This window comes from Odontesthes bonariensis, chromosome 6, assembly GCF_027942865.1.
Source record: "Odontesthes bonariensis isolate fOdoBon6 chromosome 6, fOdoBon6.hap1, whole genome shotgun sequence".
Lineage (NCBI taxonomy): Eukaryota > Metazoa > Chordata > Actinopteri > Atheriniformes > Atherinopsidae > Odontesthes > Odontesthes bonariensis.
In genome coordinates this window covers 27,365,059-27,385,250 of record NC_134511.1, presented here as the reverse complement: position 1 = coordinate 27,385,250, position 20,192 = coordinate 27,365,059, and the positions used below count along the sequence as shown (strand labels likewise).

Genomic DNA, 20,192 nt, shown 5'->3' with positions numbered 1-20,192 from the left:
AATTCACAACTCTACAACATAAAAATTCATGTAGAATATAGCATATAGGCCTACTTTGTTAAATTTAAGTAGCTTAGAGCGCAAGTTTACTTTTATTTTCCATTTTTTTCTTCTTCCTCGTCGAATTTCTGTCGTCATCTGGTATAAGTGATACAATTGGCTATGAATCGCGCGCAAAGCAGCATGGGAAGAACCTGACGTCATTTGATAGACATTCGTAGCGCCCAATAAACGGCTCTAGGCATTCGTAAACCACGCCTCAAATACGAGAAAACGCACACCTAGTTCCCAGACCACCATCTCATCGAGATTGTGGACGCGTCAGCCAGGCTAGGTATTTTAGTATTTTTTTAATGGAATGGCCTCATCTATCTAGAGTAATTTCCTGTTTAAATATTGTTCTTTCATGTACAATGACTGAGAAACAATGATTAAAAATGCAATAAATGCATTAAACCAACGATAAATGTCTGCCCATTTACAGTATTAATCTATAATTTTCAAGAATTTACAAGATTTAAAAATGTTCATTGGACAGTGGGAAAAAAACAGTACATTAAAAATACATAAAAAATAGCTGTATTTAAGGCCAATCCCTGTAAATTAAGGGTATTTGGTAGTCATTTCATGAAACCGTCTTGTCCATCTACACTGATTTGCTGCATAATTGTGGTTTCCCTGAGTAAAACAACAACAACACATGTATAAATAAAATATGTATCATTAATCAAATAGGAATTTCTGCACATTTACAGTATTAGTTATTTTAGTGAATTGGACAATGGAAAATTAAACACTGTACATCAAAATACATTAGGTATATTTAAAGATGATATCTGTAAATTTAGGATATTAAGCAATCATTTTAGTAAACTGAACAAAAACTGTTTAAAAAACAGCTAAGGCAATCTCTGTAAATGTAAGGTATTCAGCAGTTACTTTATATAATTGTTCAATATAGTGTTTTACTTCCAAAATATTGTTTTTATATGAAAAAAAAGAAAAAGAAATGGGAGTATTTCAATATTTTCAACACTGGGTCCAGTTTTTTTAATTTTATTTTCAGTCACAATCCCTAATGGCAGAAACCAAATAGTAACACTGGAAAGCCCCCTCCTATTCTACTGCATGGACATAAGCAACAAGCTATGATCAAATTTTTCAAAACATGACACTCGCAGTATAATCATACTGTAATCATCAGTATGTTATGTTGAAAAACATTGTTTACAAAAAAAGCTGTGCAGACCAAAGAAAATTTGCAAATCTGTGACTCGTTTTATTTTTTAATACCATGGAGTTCAAATAGTTACATGATATGGAATAAATATTTCTGGCGGTGGACAGATGGACCATAGTTATTAACAGAAAAGCATTGCAGATTTAGCTCTTTTCACAGGCCATGTTTACAATAAGTAAACACTACACCAGTTTTATCCTTTAATTCATAACTTTTATGTTGTACTGTCCATACTGCAAGTCCAAAATATTGAGCAGCTTCTTCAGCAGCTGCTCCTGTGCTCTACAAGTAAGTTACATTGACTAGACCTCCATATACATTAATTGCAGGGCTAAACTGGAAACAGAAACATCTTTTGTAGAGAGTAGCAGGGCCTTGACACTGCTCTAACCACATATTATTTAGGACCAGAATGAACTCTGTCTACACTAGGGGTCTTCAACGTTTTTCAGGCCAGGGACCCCCAAACTGATGGAGAGTTGGAGCAGGGACCCCCCTACTATTTATATGGCATACAATTGTGTTTTATATTAAACAGAGCCTAGTGCCGTGTATAAACATAGCTACTCTGTTATTGTGCATTCAATACTAAGCTATTCAAATAATACACAGGTTAATATATTCATGTTTTTATTTTAAACGTGCAAGGTACAGGGTGGCCGTGCCACTGCCATTTATAAACAAACATCTTGCATACAACACTGAGCTATTCAAATAATCCACAGATTTTAACTTTAAACATGCATGTAGATGGGACAATGAATCCTCAAACCATCTGTGGATGGCACACGTACTCTCACATTAGTGAGATGTCTGACCCTGATGAGCAGCACACAGCTGATCCAGCCTTGGACGGATGGAGGTTGTCAGGCAGAGGGTCATATCAGCCTCAGGCTGCAGCCTTGACCTGTATTTGTTTTTCAAGTAAGTCAGTGAGCAAAATCCACTTTCGCAAAGATAGGTTGTGGCAAAGGGCAAAAGGCTCATCATGGCTTTTCCTGCCAATTGCGGAAAGTCTTTCTGGCAAGAGATCCATAACTGGGTGAGTGGTTTGTGTCATATATGTGTCTGAACGTACTGTCAGTGGATAGTTCGATTAGCTGATCCTCCTCTGTCACTGTCAGGTCTATGCCGTCTGCTGCGTTGTCTGGGAATGGAAACAGTATCCATGTCTTGTCCCTGCACCAGGAGTCAGCCTCAGAAAAGTAGTGCCCAAATTGTCCCTCGAGCGCCTCCAAATGCGCATGAATTGCGCGTGTTACGGGGGGCGAGAGCACAGCAGAATCTCCCAGCTCATCCACTGATGGAAACATGGAAAATATTTCCTCCCCGATGCGCTCCCTCCACCTTTTGATTTTTTTTTAGAAAGCCTTCCATTTTGTCATACAGATGAATAACATGTATATTGCGGCCTTGCATTGAACTGTTCAGTTTGTTCAGCTCAGCGAAAACATCAGCAAGATAGGCAAGTGTGGTGACCCAAACATTGTCACTGAAAAGTGCAGCCAGCTCTGTGCGCTTTTGAAGAAGTAAAAACTCCCAAATAGACTTGCGCAGTTCCAGCACACGTGACAACACTGTTCCACGTGAAAGCCCCCGAACTTCGGAATGGTACAGTAAGCAGCACAGAGATTAGAGAAGAGACGTGTTTGCAATGCGCTCTTCTTGACAACTTTCACTACCGAGTCCATGACATCTGTCAATTCAGTGCTCATATCTTTGGCAACAAGCGAATCCCTGTGTAGCATGCAGTGCGTCCAAATCACTTGCAGAGACACATCCCTTACAAGCGCGATTAGTCCACTTTTTAAACCAGCCATGGCTCTTGCACCGTCAGTGCACAGCGCAATACATTTTGTCCATTCTCTCTGAAAAAAACATCGATCACTTTGAAGATTTTAGAACTAGTTGTGCGTTGAGGGAGGCACTTACAAAACAAAAATTCCTCCTGCATTTCCTTATCATCGACAAAGCGCACAAACGCCAGAAGCTGGGCGTCCTTCGACACATCTGTTGACTTGTCTAATTGTAACGCAAATGCATCTGCATCTGCCAACTTCAGCTTCTCTATCAGTTGCACCCTCACATCAGATGCCATGTCGTCTATACGGCGAGCTATTGTTGTGTAATGATTTTCAGTTCATTAATGTCAATATCATTTCCATACATGGTTTTACACATATCGTTTGCTGAAGGCAATATTAAATCCTCTGCAAGTGTGTATGGCTATTTCTTCTGGGCAATCTGAAGAGCAATTTGATAAGAGTATTTCAAAGCTAGCTCACCAACTTTGGCTGATTTTCTCATCAATGTCTGTTGACCTTGGAGGGATTTGAGGCTAGCTTGGAAGTATGCAACAGGTTTGTCTTTTAAGTGTCTGTGTGTTGTCTCCAAGTGACGTTGCAGCTTTGATGGCTTCATAGATTCATTTGAAAGAACAGTAGAGCAAATGACACACATTGGAAACTCAATGCCATCTGTCTCCTTAAAGGTAAAACCGAACTTCAGATAATGATGTGCATATTTTCGAGTCTTCTCCCTTTTGCGCTCACCCTTATTAGCTGCTACATCTGCAGCAGGTTCTGCCTTGTCACTTGCATGTTCACTAGTGGTTCCTGAGGTGGATGGTATCTCGCTTGTGCTTGTGGATTTTTTTGGTCGAGTTACAAAACGATCCATTTTATATATATGGTCTTCTCAATAATGTCGCTGCGTGCGTCCTTGTGTCTGGGTCTTCAGTAAAATGGGGACTGAATCGGCTCTCGGCCAATCACGGGTTAATGTGCATTTAAAGACATTGCAATTTGTGAGAAAAAACTGTTTGAAAAAAAAAATAAAGAAAGAAATATTAAAAATCGTCTAATCAACCAAAGATTTTGCGACCCCCCCTGCAGTACCTCCGCGGACCCCCTAGGGGTCGCGGACTCCCTGTTGAAGACCTCTGGTCTACACAATGACGAAGATGTAGTAGCATTCTCAGTAAGCAGGTGCTAGATAGAGATTAGGGTTGGGCCACATACACACTGAATGATATCAAGAGGTATAAGAAGATCTTGCAAACTAAGGTCATTGGGAATTTCCGTGCATGCTGAAATGTAGCCTACAATTCTCTGTGACAGTGTGTACTACATACAAAAAAAATAAAAAATAAAATAAATTACGTGTACTTGAGAGAGGGCCGACTTTATGTTAAATTGTTTTGCCTTGTTTCTCTAGTACACAGTACACTAGAATTGCCAAGACTGTCTCACAGACCTTTCTGGGTTTTTTTTGAAAATAACTTTGTTTACATTAAAACTACATGTCTCAGTCTGTGGCTTTTCCTGAATATGTGTGTTTGATGGTTTCTGAAGCTTACAACTTATAAATGTCAGAAATCAAGTTTGTTTCATTTTAATACTTCGGACGGCCAATAGCAGTCATATTGACTGCTGCATATAAACAGCTGTTAGACCAGCTATGGTCACAGCAATTATTACAATGTTTTCATTTCATATTTTTCGTTTATCTATTTTTTTCTCGCTTGTAATTTTTTCATACTATCACATTTATTTTTACCAGTACATGTGAATTGGGAGCAAGTGACCATGCGCGTGTGAGCTAGAGAAAGAGAGGAGACAGCATGTACGGGCAAAAACTGAAACATAGTAATTATGTCAATTATATTATTGCTAATTACATGTAATTCTAAAGGTAAATATTTAAATTACTGCTAGTATCTGTTAATTTACAGTTATTACATTGTTTTATGGAAAATGGTGATAAACCTGTAAAAACATTTAGAAAATTGTATATAAAATTAGACTTAGAGATGTACAAATACAATAAATTGTCATTAAAAAACATAATATTAATGTAATCTTACATTATGGTTAATTAACTGTAATTTTAAACATAAAACCTAAAATTACAAAAAAAATATCTGTAAATCTACTGACATTTCATTGTTTTATTGGAAAACAGGAAAAATCTGTGAAATTACTGTAAATTACTGTGTATTACTGAATATATCCTGTAAAATTACTTTTTCTTTTACAGTGTAGGAGTTTGAACAGTTTAGGCTCATCCAGAATCTCCTTCGATGAACACATTTAGGTGGTGTCACCTGCACAGATAAGAACAGGTCCAAGAGCTACCACACATGATGTGTTTGTGCAGACCTGTTATCCTCTAACAGTAGTGACAGCTCACTTATAACATATCTGGTCCGCTGACTTTATATTTAATGCACTGCAAACATTTTATCCCATTGATTAAACTCAATCTGAGTTTTATTAAGAAACCCACCTTCCCTTAATACTGTTAGCTAGAGCTAGATAGGTGTTAGTTTGAGTTTATTTGTGTTTGTTAGTATTTTCTCACATTACCTTCTTACACACTTACTGAAAAAGACCAGACAGGATTTGCTCTCTCTTCATGTTAGTGCAGCTTCCATTTAGAATGGAACACTTTGTTGTGTGTGTGTGGCTAAAGCAGTGGCAGCAGAGACTATTGTGTCCACCCTGCTTAGTGCTTCCTTGTATGCTCCTCTTGGCACCAATAGACTGTAATGTCCACAGCTATGCAGGGAGCAAGTCCCTTTTATCCCTTTTTTCTTTTTTTTCTTTTTTTTTCGCAGGGATACCCTAGTGCTTGACTGTCCTAGTTCTTCTGTGCGAGCCTTAAGGGACATGCACCCAAGTTGTGACTGCATCCTGCCCTCCTGATTTATCCAGGCATTACACTGGGACAGTCCAGTCCCAGAGCTATCACCTTGAGGATCTGTGCAGCACGTAGACTCCGATACTAGAAAGAAAATTCTGCATTCCACACAGCGTCTCTGTGGGGCCAAACACATTGCAGCCATGACAATTTGTGATGCAGTGACAAAAGAAACCAACACCGGTCTGATGCAGTGAGACATTACACAGCCTGTCTTTGTTACACAGCAAACACGGGCAGGCAGGGAAGCACTGCTGCTTCACTTACAAGATGAGACTGTGCAGCACAGCGCTGACAGCAAAGAGAATTTACTGCTAGCAAATCAAAAAGATTATTTTATTATGCCTCACATGAATAGGAATGAGACCCCCCAGTTCACCCCACCCACCCCCTTCTCTCCTCTTGCCTCTGTTAGTTACATATGCAGCAAAGTGCAGCGCAGCAGTACATTTTACCAATGCAGAACTCCATTATTTCTCACTGTTAGGTTCAGATTGCACTCAAAAAAACAAAACAACAAAAACAAAGCAATCCTACCATACAGGCATGCTGAAATACAGCATGTGTGAGGTCTGTGATGACTCATGGGGGTTTCAGGAACCTGGGGAATTGTTTTGAGAAAAATAAATTACATAAAAATTAAGTATCATATTTCCTCCAAGACTTAATTTCTTTATTTCTTATTGATAAGAAAATGACTTTACGGTGCCTTAATTTAATGCCTCAAAATCTGGTATGACTAACATATTTGTATCTTTTTTTATCTGTGTATTCGTATGCAAATTACTGGAAGTCCATTTACTCCTGTAGGAATCCCATAGTATGCCAAAGTCTGTTTTTTTTTTTTGTCCCCTCCAGAATTAGCCTTGATTACGTTTACTTTTGCAGTTGATTATGGAGAGACCACACTATGTACCATAAAGCTGAATTAACTAAGTAGCCAACAGGCTTACCATCTATTACCTTGGCGAGCTCTGACTACCCTGCTCAGTCTGAATTGGGGGCCAACCGATATTTATTCGTGTCAAATCCTCCCTCCCCACCCATCATAAGAGGCCTGGCTTTTAATTGAATGACAGTTTTTAATTTGTGGAAATCTGGCATTTAAAATGTATTGTTAAGCTTTTTAGAACCTCCTTTACATGACCAAAAGTTAGGTCATCGTTACACATAAAGACTCTTTCTCTGGGTCACCCTTTACCCAAAATGACAGAGCTTCTTTATGGCGGATGGGCCTGTCAGTCTGTTACACTTTGATTGTCAGTCTGGTAACACAAACTGCTTCATTAATTACATTTCCCTGCAATTAGCTCCTCGTTTATCCAGTTTTAATTAACCGTGAAATTATGGATACTGCCTATTTGAAGGTGGCATCTCATCTCCTGGTGAGACAAAAATGAAATCCTGAGTATATGATGGAAGAGGGTGTGCTGCTGCTATTCTGGTAGCTGAATAAAGGAGGCGTGAGCCTCTGTATGTGATTTTTTACATGTGTGTACTAAGAGTTAGTGAAGGACAAATCCAAGGACAGAGGGAGGAGCTATGTGTGCGGTGTGTGTTGGAATGACTCAGAGTACAGCAGAATTTCTCTCTTATCACACTCTGTGGGAGGAAGATCCATTGTTTTGTCCCCCCCTTCACACACAGTAGTGAATTGCACTATCACAGCTTGCTAAAATGGAATTTCAGTAAAGGCTTCCATTTGAAACGCTGTTATTGGGTGAAAGAAAGCCCAAGATTATTGTGTTCTTTTCAGGTCGTTACAATCATTTGATTTGTTTTTATGAAAATTAAAGGTCTAGGAGTGCTTGAAGTCTTATTCAGTTTGCACTAAGGGAGCTTTTCTTCCCAGACTCTGACTTTGCTCTTTCTATGGATTATGCTGGATGGCTGATGTGCATTTGCCATAGATTTCTGTGCTTTTCATGTCCAGGATAAACTGGCACTGGGAGAAAACATCATTGTCAGTGTATATGAAATCCTCCTTCGGTGTTGTGAACGCAGTGTGCTCCAGAAGTATGTTGCACGGAAATCTTCTGATCCCTGTCACAGTGCTTCAATCTGACAAGTTTGTTGCAATTTGATCGCAGTAATGGGTCATTTCTAACAGCAAAGTGACAAAGAAGTTTTCAAAGCAAGATACCTCTATTTCTTCTAAAGCACATCTAACAGTGATTAGGTATTCTATGCATCTGGACACTCAGGTTTTACCCAGTGTGTGTTGAGTTTACCTGACAGGCTTACCCTAATGTGTGTATCAAAAACTGAACAAAACAAAGCAAAATATCTTAAAAATTGCTTGTTAAGTATTGTTAAATATTAAGTAAACAATAATGCATTCTTTAAAAACACAATTCAGCAAAACAAACTTAGTGAATAAATAAGTGGTAAAATCACATTTAAGATAACATCCTGGGAATCATGAATAACGCTCTGGATGAAAGACAGCCTAATTTACGCTTATAAACAACAGTACTGGTCAAAGGTTTAAAATAGTCGATGTGTGTGTGCTGCAGGCGGCCTTATAAGAATAAGTAAAATTGCCTAACGATGGCATATACAAAGGAAAGTGGGAGCTGTTCTAGAACCACATAGGTGTCTTTTTCCCACTCAAGCAGTTCCAGTGCTGGCTTGGGGCCTGGGCTAAACTTGAAGTTTCCTTTTGGGAGGCTTTTGTGTCTGAGCTGAATATTTCTATCCCATCAGGAAAAAAATGTGTTCTTGGTTGTGATTTTCATTGCTTTTAAATCGAGGGCACGAGGTGATTTCACCTTCCTGTGTAAGCTTCTATATCATATCTGTTTTCATTATTAAACCATTAATTATCTTAATTAGTACCCAGGATGAGTGTTATGTGAAATAAACTGCAGTCATGCCTATTAAGCTGCATGTTAATGTAGGGGTCACATGAACCTCAACTGGTACTGCAAGCTACCTAATGATGTGAAAAGCAGCAATGTTTGTCTGACAAAGATAAGCAAGTCATAAGCATGTCACCTGGGTTAATGAAACTGCAGCAGCTTGTATGCACATGCTTCCAAAGTGAATAAACAGTTTGCTCCAAAGGAATACAATTATGAGTCACGTCACATACAGGGCTTGTAATTCAGTGTTGCTTTGATCCAGTTTATAAGCATAAACAGCGCTCATGGGGCTTACCAATTTCACAGTTTCAGCAGAACATTGTGAATGCCGCATTTCAGTAATTTCATGCATTTCTCTCCATGATTACATGGTTGGTCACTGGCTTGACTGTTTTTGTTTATGGTTTGTATTCTGAGGTGTTCAGGAAGGCACAAACAAAACGTTTTTCTGAATATTTCTAACAAATATTTTTGATATCATTTGTAGTTAAAAAGAAGAAACAAGGCACTGCCCTCACTTTTCCTCATGTGAGTGCAGTAGGTACATTTTGGCTGACAGGGTACTCAATATCAGAGAGGATGTGTGATGTGATTGGCTACTAAACAGTTTCACGTATTGCTGGGTTTATGAATAGAATTAAACTTTGTATAAAATTCAAGTATTCAAAACTACAATTACAGTTTACTGAATGACACTGTTACACTTACATATCCTAAATCTGTTGTGTAGTAAAAAACAAATCTAATCTTTAATGGCAATTTTCAGTGTTATTCTAATACAAATTAAATCATAAATTAAGTATTTATAATTGTAAATGACCTCAATGAATGTTAGAAGAAATAGAAAAAGCGGGTTTTCTGCACACCCTGGTGTGCATACTGAAGCAGTGGCCTTGTAATGTTGTTTGATGACGTAATGCTAAAGGCAGAGTCAGCCTAGAGTCTGGCTTGATGGCATTTAGTTGTGTGCTAGGACTTTCGTCTCCTCCTTCACCTGCTAACCACACAGCTGTAAGCTGCATATGTGAATTTTTTTCTGTCGTTTTACAACCTGACAAAATCAAAGCACAGCCATTATCTTAAGTAATTTTATCAAAGCATGTGACATTTCTAAAATCTTTTACAGTGCTGACAGTTTTCTCTTTTTTTGTCACTACTACAGGCTTAATGTGTTTTCTAACAATTGGAAATGAGAACAACTTTACATGGAATTTAGTTGGATTAAAAATCATCAAGTACAAAGGGGGATTTGGAAACAACTGGATGTTGTAGATTGATACTGGCTGCCAGTCCAGGAAGCTGTGTTGGACCACAGTCTCTGATAAACACAACTTTCTGAGATAATTAGGCTAGTTTGTTATTTTTGATTAGACCATGAGCCTGACACAACACGACTGATAGTGAGCTGCCAGCAGTGTTGCAGCCAGTTAAAATCAATCTTGGTGTTTTTTGTCTGCAAGTTGTTGCCATCAGTTTCAGGGCATCCACACTATGGTGGTTAAATGTGCATATCTGTAATGAAAATGTGAGGTTTCTCCTAAGTGTAGCCCTGAGTCCTTTTGAATGGAGATATTGATAAAAATTTAGCTCCTTGTGAAAGTGTCATTCAGCATCTGATTCAACACCTGATGAGTACAAGGTAATCAGTCTCTTTTACTGCATCTGTGAGAAGCCATGATTTTATATTCATTGCTCTAAACTCTAAATTGAGAGTAACAGGGATCAGTAGATTAGCTTAACAAAAAGACTGCCAACAGGGCAAAGCGACCCAAAGGAAAACAAACCTCCATCATCTCTAATGTTTTCCAGGATCAAAGTAGACGTCCAGCTCATAATCCGATGCAATTCCATACCTTGGTGCGAGGCACTTTTTGCTCTGTCTGTACAGCACTACCTGATTCTTGATTGTTACTTGGTATTTGATGTAAACAGACAACAATAGCTGTGATTATGATCTTATCCTAGATTGTAAAATTGTGTCTTTTCATGTTATTTCTATTTCCTGTGATATTCTCCATTTGTACTAGGGAAGACATTTTATAACCACTGTAGCAAAATTAGCATGAAAGTACAATTTTTGACAACAAAAACTGTGCTTGTGTTTTTATTTCTCATTTAAATGAACAAATAATAAATAATTTAACTTAATGAAATTTTCAATTGAAATGTTGGTTATATCTAGTACAGTTTTTCTGTGTTTAATGTTGCAAGTGGATACCATATTACAGTCCTTCTCGTCTTCCAGTTTAAACTTGTTTGTTCTGCTAAGAACTTAAAAATAGAAAAGTTCCAGGATAAATTAAATACCAAGAAAAGTTAGGTGAATTCTGGAAGTATTTACCAATGTGTTGAGCTACTGTAGGTTAGCGATAGTCAAGCTCTATGTGCTTTCCTCTTGACAGAAAAAGAAAATATTCTCTGTATAGTTCATTGTATAGAGCATACATTAATGCAATAAATATATGAGCCCTTCTTCTGGTAAATGGAAATAGATTGACTGCTGCTGAGAGTAACTGAGTACTGCTGAAATCACCTATTGGATCCCTTGAGAGTAAAAAGGAAACATTGTAGTGTTTAAAGGCTCTAAAGCAGAGTTGGTGCCAAGTGGCAGCTGTTGTGTCTTGGCTCTTATCCAACATTCGAAATGAGTTCAAGCATCAGAAGATGGCTTATATCACAAGCTTGCATTTTTGATTAATTTGCCTACTGTCCAAATTGTTTTAGACAGCAATAATAAAAATAAATATACTCATGCTAACAGTGAATTACTTAGATAAATGAGGTTTGATTACGTTAAATTTACTGGACCCAACATTAATTCAAGCAAAGTGCATGAGCTATTGTTTATGAAGAATTTCTACAATGCTATTTTGTAACTGTTCCACTTAATGGAACAAAGACTGGTTAAATTGGTTAAAAGACTAACTATAACATCTATATCAATTTGTGACTGAATGTCTTTGGATTCATAACAGACTCTTATTCTGGGCTTGGATACCCAGCAAACAAAAGGACATCTCTTGGATGTCCATATGACATTTACAACAGCTACACCCACTACTGGTTCCCACTAAAACGTTCTCAGGAGGATGATAGCAAGACTTTATTCATGTCTGTAACAAGTTGGTTTCCTAAGACATACTTGTTTTGTACGTGTGTGTGTGTGTGTGTGTGTGTGTGTGTGTGTGTGTGTTCATATGTATACATAAAATCGCTCTTTGTAACCATAGGCTTTCAGTGGATGTGTATCAAAATACTAAGCAAAGTTCGATCCTTTGGTGATAAACACAGGAAACTATGTTTTAAGTTCCTGATTTTGAATGTTGCACGAAAACCATTCCCGTAACGAAAAAGGAATCCTGCACTTAGGAACGAACGGCAGAAATCTTTTTCTTTTTTGTTTGTTTGCTGAGTATCTGTTCACTTAACGTGATAGAAATTTTACTGAAAGCCAAAGCAACCATGCTGATGCTCAATGCTCTCAGCAAAGTCATGGAGATTTGTGCTCTGGGGATGAATGTGCGTTAAAATTAGGGCTGGGCAACAATTAAAATTTTTCATCTAATTAATCACATGATTTCCCTGTTTAATCACGATTAATCACTTTTTTACGTAAAATCCAAAAATGAATTCAAAAGTAGTGTATAGCTCTTAGCATTTAGTTTTATTTTAAATGTACTGCCATATGAATGAAAGTGCCATAACATTTGTTGTGCAAACACACTTTTAACATCAGCATCTTTCTGTAGTTTTTATGTAGAAGCCTCGCTCCACTGTCTGTTTCCTTGAATGACTTGCTGGTATCAGTTGTGTGTTTTGCCTTTAAGTGATATTTTAGACTGGAACTACTACGGTGAGAAGACAATTCAACTTGGCTGTGTTTACAGATGACTTTGGTTGTGTCGACTCCGCCGTCTGGAAGAACTTTAAAATGAAAATGGCTGAGTAAAAGTTCCGTACCCTTCTCCATGTTTGGTGGATTACTTTCTTTTCCAGTTCCACAGCAGACAGCAACAGACTTTTACAAAATAAAAGCCTGTGAGCAACAGACTTTTATATTTTACAAAATATTTGTCTGTGTTAAATAATTAATGAGTTAACGCGACAATAACAAGTTAACTCGCCCAGCCCTAATTAAACTGTATTAGCAGTTCAGTGGCTTATGTTGTTACCAAAGAGTTGTCTCCACCAGCAAGACAATATTACAGCTAGTGATCTAAAAAATTAGATATTGGACATAGGCGGCTGGAATTAGTTTCCCTCTGAGGATGGCTGGGCTCAGCCTAAGAGATAAGAGTGAAAAATCTGAGGTGAGGTTTGAGTGGAGTCGCTGCTCCTTCTGCATCGAAAAGATGCGGATGGTAATGGGATGTCTAGGTTTCTTTTTTTTGTTGCTTACCACTCTGTTTCCAGCACACTCCAAGTGTTGTGCAGAGAGGAGTCTTACATATGCTCCTTCATGGCTGATATTTTGCTCATCAGCACTCAAAGCTCCCACAGTTTATTTGCCAGTGATTTATTATTCCCCATGTTGACTGAGGGAATAAAAGGTTTAGATACATCTGGACAACAGACCAAACTGGAAATGCAACACTGAGGCTGTCTACAAGAAGGGACATAGTAAACTCTACTTTTTGAGGAAACTTAGGTTCTTCAATGTTTGCAGGAGGATGTTCAAGATGTTTAATAAGTTTGTGGCAGATCGATCTGTTGCAGTGGCCCTATAGTCGTCTATACAGTTCCAAGAGAGACATGGAAAAATTTTTAAATTTGTTGAACTTTGACCTGTGCTGTGCTGGCCATTGTGGGAGCAGCTATGCGTTGTAGCCAATGGATGAAAGATGAATTGTGTAAAAAAGTAATTAAGCCAGACTGTCATGATACTATTGTTGCATATAGTTTTAATGTTTAAGACAGGATTAACCACTTTTACACATGTGGTAGTTTTCGAACATCATCTAATGCGTCTTTAAAACATAGATGTTATATCAGCACCTGATACAAAAAGAAAGATACATACACATCTCTGCAAAAAATAGTTACATTTTCATTCAGTTTTAGTAATAACAAACTTATCTAAAGTCATCAGTAGCCCACCCAGCTACACTGTTTGAGTTCAGTGTCCATTTGTGATGAAGGTGAATGGGCTCATTATAGTGACACACTTTATCTCAAGCTGACACAGTTCCACTGACAAGATACGTTCACACTTTACAATTTGTGGTCGATGCAGCAGCGGATGGAGGAACACACATCTAAATGAGGTCACATAGTTCACCTTATTCTCCTCTTCCTTCACTCTGAGTATCAGGCCTTGTTTCACCCAGCTTGCCTGGCGGAACGTCTCCTGCCTCTCACTCTAAGTAAAAACAGAAACATTCATCTCAGTGCATGGCTGTCTGCTCTGTGTCCTCCAAGGAAAGTTGGGTTTGGATGCAGCACTGCAAGCACTGATGGAGGCTTTGAGAGCAGCACACCATTAGCCGAACAAACCCTGATATCTCTCCTTAAAACTCATCGACTTCATTTGCATCCCGCAGGTATCCATAAGCTTCAGACTCCCCTCCTGTGAATAAGCAGCGATACAGATCAGTGATGTGTTTTATGTGCAGCTGTCTTGCAAGAACAGTATTTCTGTAATACATATAACATGTTTCATTGAGTCTTGTTGTAAAAGCTCCCAAAGGTAAATGAATGTCTGGATGGACTGATTCATCATTCATGAGTTATGTTTGTTTTTATCTTTTTAGGGCAGCGACGAGGGCGACGTCGACAAGAATAAGTGCTGCACATTGTGTAACATGTCCTTCACCTCAGCAGTGGTGGCACAGTCACACTACCAGGGTAAAATCCATGCCAAGAGGCTAAAACTGCTACTGGGAGAGCAGCCTGCCATCATAACCAAAGGTACAGCCCATGGTAAAACATTGCATTGTGGGTATGAATTATGTAGGAGCTACATGTGCTCAAAGTGGACTTATAATTCAGAGGAAAAACAATTAAGGAATCAGAAGCAGGATGCCATGGGTGGCCGAAATTTTAAGAGGTGTTATGTATGCATGAAGTGGAGTTGAATTCCACAGCAGATTTTTAGAAAACAGTGTAGCAGACAGTTGTGGCTGTCTCACCACATTTCTATCAGTGTTTCTCTCAGCTGGGATCCAAACAGATAGCACTGATGACTCATATTCTTGAATTATTTTTATGTTTTAATGCATCACACTGATGCATTAAAACATTAAGCATGCATCCAGCCAAAGACTTCTTTAAATTCTTTATATATATCACACTGGCTCTTTGCTAACATGCAATACTTCAGAGGCCACCAAAAATGCGAATCAACAATGTAGTGTAAAGTTACAGATCTAACAAAGATTAGATGACACATTTTCATATTCTGTGATATGCTTGATATACGAACACACACACAAAAAGACAAATCAAACAACAACCACAAAAATGTAGTGTATCTTTAATAAAGTTTACTTTTCTTGACTTACATTTTTAAGGGATTTGTTTGTATGTGAAATCATCACATGGGCAACATGATCTGCATTGTATACAGTATATTACATTGCCATGGTAAATAAAATATCATGTGAACAACAATATCCTGCTGTTACCTATTTAGCAAAAACTAAGCTAAAGTGAAGAAGCAGTGTGTAAAAAACGAAGTACCCCCCCATGTTTAGTAGCTTGTAGAACCACCTATAGCAGTGCTAACTTGACAAAACCGTTCTCTGTATTAAAGCATCATTAGATCTTTATAGTCTTTGGCTCCACTTACAGTTGTGGGATTTGATACCACTGTCAAAATTGTAATATCTTATCCATCTGAGCCCTGCACATGCACAGCCCAGCACATACATTTGTTATCATAAGCTGGCAAAGACACCAAATCTTAAAACTTAGTCATCACAACATTATTTGTTTTATTTCGTGCTGCATTAAGCTTTAGAATTCAATAAGGATGTACACCATTTTTCACATGACTATGGTTTAGAAGTTTTATTAAACAGAAGGAATTCATTATAATAATATTCTATTGTCATGAGCCAGTGAATGAGTAAGAGGATGCCAACTAAAGGGCAGCTGTCAGGTCAAGTTTCAGTGACATGAGAAGCTTGTAAGGTTATACTCTGCAAGGAGCAATTTCTCTGTTCGTTTTCCCAAGATTTTTACATGTAATTTTTACACTGCCCGTAGGAAGAGTAGCTTGCTCTGTTTTACAGCCTCCTGTTTTATACTCATCAATTAAAGATTATCTCCCTCTCACATCTGGTAGGCAGTGTTTACCATGTTTAAGTTGAGTAATTCATGAAAGTAAAAAAATGAAGCAGCTAAAGAAGCTTAATTAATCAACCACAAACAATGTGTTAGATATTGTTACATCATCCCCCAGCTATGTCCCGTAGCTGTTCCCGTTATCCCATCTTCATGCAGTCTGGTCCTGACGTTAAAATATTAAACCATCAGATCTCTTTTGCTTTGGAAGAAAAGGAGCAACGCTGGAGCTTTCTCTAAAATATGATTCTGGCTCACCACTGGCTGACACATCAATTTTATTAAGATTACCATTTAGAAAGTCTGTTGGAAACTTATTTTATCTGTCTCCATTATTGCTCTCTACCTTCACAGTATCCTGCCTCCACCATTTTTTTTTGAGGACATCTAGCGGCAATAAATTCTCTTCTCTCCAGCAGACTTAACAATGACATCTTCCTTTGGTTGAACTGTTTGTAAATCATACGTGAACAATATATGACAGAGGGTGGTAAATAGACATTATGGGCTGTGGTTCCATCCATTTAAATGTGGTGCATACACCAAAAAGCGTGCGTGAAGCTAAGGGCACTTCTATTGCAAAAGGTGAAAACTGTAATAACAACATTTAATGGAAAACAACACAGATGGTGAGTTGGTGAAATGAAACCAGATTGAAGAAATTAGGTAAGAGATAATGCCGGACGAGGTGTCCATTATCAGAAAAAAGAGCATTATCCCACTTACACCATGGTCACTTACGAAAGAAATAAATATTCAGTCAATCATAAATACTTTAATGTGTTTTAGAGTTAAAATCGTGAGTTGTTGTAAGTCACAGCTGAGCGGGCTGTTTATTATAATAATAATAATAATATATTTTATTTATAAAGCACTTTACATCAATTTAATGACCTCAGAGTGCTACATTTTAAAACTAGCAAAAAAAAAACAGTAAAATGATATTAAGATAATTCAGGCAAACTAAAGGCTTTTCTAAAAAAGGTGAGTTTTCAGGCCTTTTTTTAAAAAATCCACAGTCTGTGGTTCCCTTAGATGGTCGGGGAGAGCATTCCACACACTGGGTGCAGCTGAGCTGAAGGCCCGGTCGCCCATAGACCTGAGCCTTGTCCTTTGGAGCTGGAGGAGATTGCCCTGTCCAGAGCGGAGATGATGTGAGGAGGAATGGGGGGCGATGAGTTCTATGATGTAGGGGGGGGGCAGTGCCATGGAGGCACTGGTGGGACAGAAGGGAAATCTTGAATTCGATCCTGTACTGGACAGGAAGCCAATGGAGGGATTTGAGGATGGGTGTGATGTGGTGGTACTTCCGCCCCCCCATCAGGATCCTGGCAGCACAGTTCTGAATATACTGCAGGGGCGGAGTTTGGCAATGTTTTTGAGGTGGAAGAAGGAGGTTTTGCAAAGTTGTTTGATGTGAGCCTCAAAGGTCAGGTGAGGGTCCATCCTAACACTGAGATTAGTGACTGAGGGTGAAAGGTGGATGTCGTGGCCGGAGAAGGTGATGCTGGTGATAGTGGATGACTCAATCTGGTGCAGAGTGCCAACAAGAATGGCTTCTGTTTTTGAGCTGTTTAGTTGCAGGAAGTTTGCCGTCATCCACGCCATGATCTCCTCCAGGCAGGTGGAAACTGTGGATAGGGCTGCAGAGGGGATTGGGTTTGCTTTAATGTAGAGTTGGGTGTCATCAGCATAGCAGTGGAAAGATATTCCATGCCGGTCTGATGACACGACCAAGGGGGAGCATGTACAGTGTGAAGAGGGTGGGGCCAAGGACAGAGCCTTGAGGGACACCACAGGTAACGGCGTGCATATCTGAATTTGCACCTCCCAGGGATACATATTCTGTTCTGTCAGTGAGATATGATGTGAACCAAGCCAGGGTAGTGTCAGAAAGTCCGATGGAGGAGTGGAGGCGGTGTAGAAGGATGTGGTGGTCGATGGTGTCGAAAGCTGCGGTGAGGTCAAGAAGGATGAGAAGTGATGGAGAGCCAGCGTCAGCGGTCAGTAGCAGGTCATTGGTAACCCTGACCAGAGCAGTTTCTGTACTGTGGCCAGAGCGGAAACCAGACTGGAACTTCTCATACAAGCTGTTAGTGGTGAGGTGGTTGTGAAGTTGAGCAGAAACTACCTTTTCCAACACCTTTGATAGGAAAGGTAGGTTGGAGATGGGGCGGTAGTTGACAGGTGTTTCTGGGTCCTATGCAAACGTTGCCAAGCAACGTGACTAGAGCGACTCGACCGCAGCAGTTGATCAGTGAAGGGAAGTGAGATGATGGCTTCACGTTACGTTACGTGATACAAAGTATCATTTCAGAAGGCCAGTGCACTACTTACCACTTGTGTGTCCAGAGGATGATGCGAAATTTTGTTGTTGCCATCAGTTTCAGGGCATCCATGTGACACACTATGGTGGTTAAATGTGCATATCTGTAATGAAAATGTGAGGTTTCTCCTAAGTGTAGCCCTGAGTCCTTTTGAGTGGAGATATTGATAAAAATTTAGCTCCTTGTGAAAGTGTCAATCAGCATCTGATTCAACACCTGATGAGTACAAGGTAATCAGTCTCTTTTACTGCATCTGTGAGAAGCCATGATTTTATATTCATTGCTCTAAACTCTAAATTGAGAGTAACAGGGATCAGTAGATTAGCTTAACAAAAAGACTGCAAACAGGGCAAAGCGAGCCAAAGGAAAACAAACCTCCATCATCTCTAATGTTTTCCAGGATCAAAGTAGACGTCCAGCTCATAATCCGATGCAATTCTATACCTTGGTGCGAGGCACTCTTTGCTCTGTCTGTACAGCACTACCTGATTCTTGATTGTTACTTGGTATTTGATGTAAACAGACAACAATAGCTGTGATTATGATCTTATCCTAGATTGTAAAATTGTGTCTTTTCATGTTATTTCTATTTCCTGTGATATTCTCCATTTGTACTTGAGAAGACATTTTATAACCACTGTAGCAAAATTAGCATGAAAGTACAATTTTTGACAACAAAAACTGTGCTCGTGTTTTTATTTCTCATTTAAATGAACAAATAATAAATAATTTAACTTAATGAAATTTTCAATTGAAAAGTTTTTAAAATCCAGCACAAGTTTGAAACAGATTATTTTGACATTGGAGTGTCTTTATTTGTATGTTGGTTATATCTAGTACAGTTTTTCTGTGTTTAATGTTGCAAGTGGATACCATATTACAGTCCTTCTCGTCTTCCAGTTTAAACTTGTTTGTTCTGCTAAGGACTTAAAAATAGAAAAGTTCCAGGATAAATTAAATACCAAGAAAAGTTAGGTTAATTCTGGAAGTATTTACCAATGTGTTGAGCTACTGTAGGTTAGCGATAGTCAAGCTCTATGTGCTTTCCTCTTGACAGAAAAAGAAAATATTCTCTGTATAGTTCATTGTATAGAGCATACATTAATGCAATAAATATATGAGCCCTTCTTCTGGTAAATGGAAATAGATTGATTGCTGCTGAGAGTAATTGAGTACTGCTGAAATCACCTATTGGATCCCTTGAGAGTAAAAAGGAAACATTGTAGTGTTTAAAGGCTCTAAAGCAGAGTTGGTGCCAAGTGGCAGCTGTTGTGTCTTGGCTCTTATCCAACATTCGAAATGAGTTCAAGCATCAGAAGATGGCTTATATCACAAGCTTGCATTTTTGATTAATTTGCCTACTGTCCAAATTGTTTTAGACAGCAATAATAAAAATAAATATACTCATGCTAACAGTGAATTACTTAGATAAATGAGGTTTGATTACGTTAAATTTACTGGACCCAACATTAATTCAAGCAAAGTGCATGAGCTATTGTTTATGAAGAATTTCTATAATGCTATTTTGTAACTGTTCCACTTAATGGAAAAAAGACTGGTTAAATTGGTTAAAAGACTAACTATAACATCTATATCAATTTGTGACTGAATGTCTTTGGATTCATAACAGACTCTTATTCTGGGCTTGGATACCCAGCAAACAAAAGGACATCTCTTGGATGTCCATATGACATTTACAACAGCTACACCCACTACTGGTTCCCACTAAAACGTTCTCAGGAGGATGATAGCAAGACTTTATTCATGTCTGTAACA

At 38.5% G+C, this 20,192-nt stretch overlaps 1 protein-coding gene across 1 annotated transcript in view; it reads left to right on the top strand.

Annotated features, from left to right (window-relative positions):
• LOC142382392 (zinc finger matrin-type protein 4-like) overlaps positions 1-20,192 on the top strand; it is a 192,931-nt gene that overhangs the window by 87,501 nt on the left and 85,238 nt on the right. Inside the window, exon 4 of the mRNA XM_075468190.1 lies at positions 14,556-14,712. Coding sequence (XP_075324305.1) covers positions 14,556-14,712 — 157 coding nt within the window. The remainder of the gene's footprint in view (positions 1-14,555; positions 14,713-20,192) is intronic.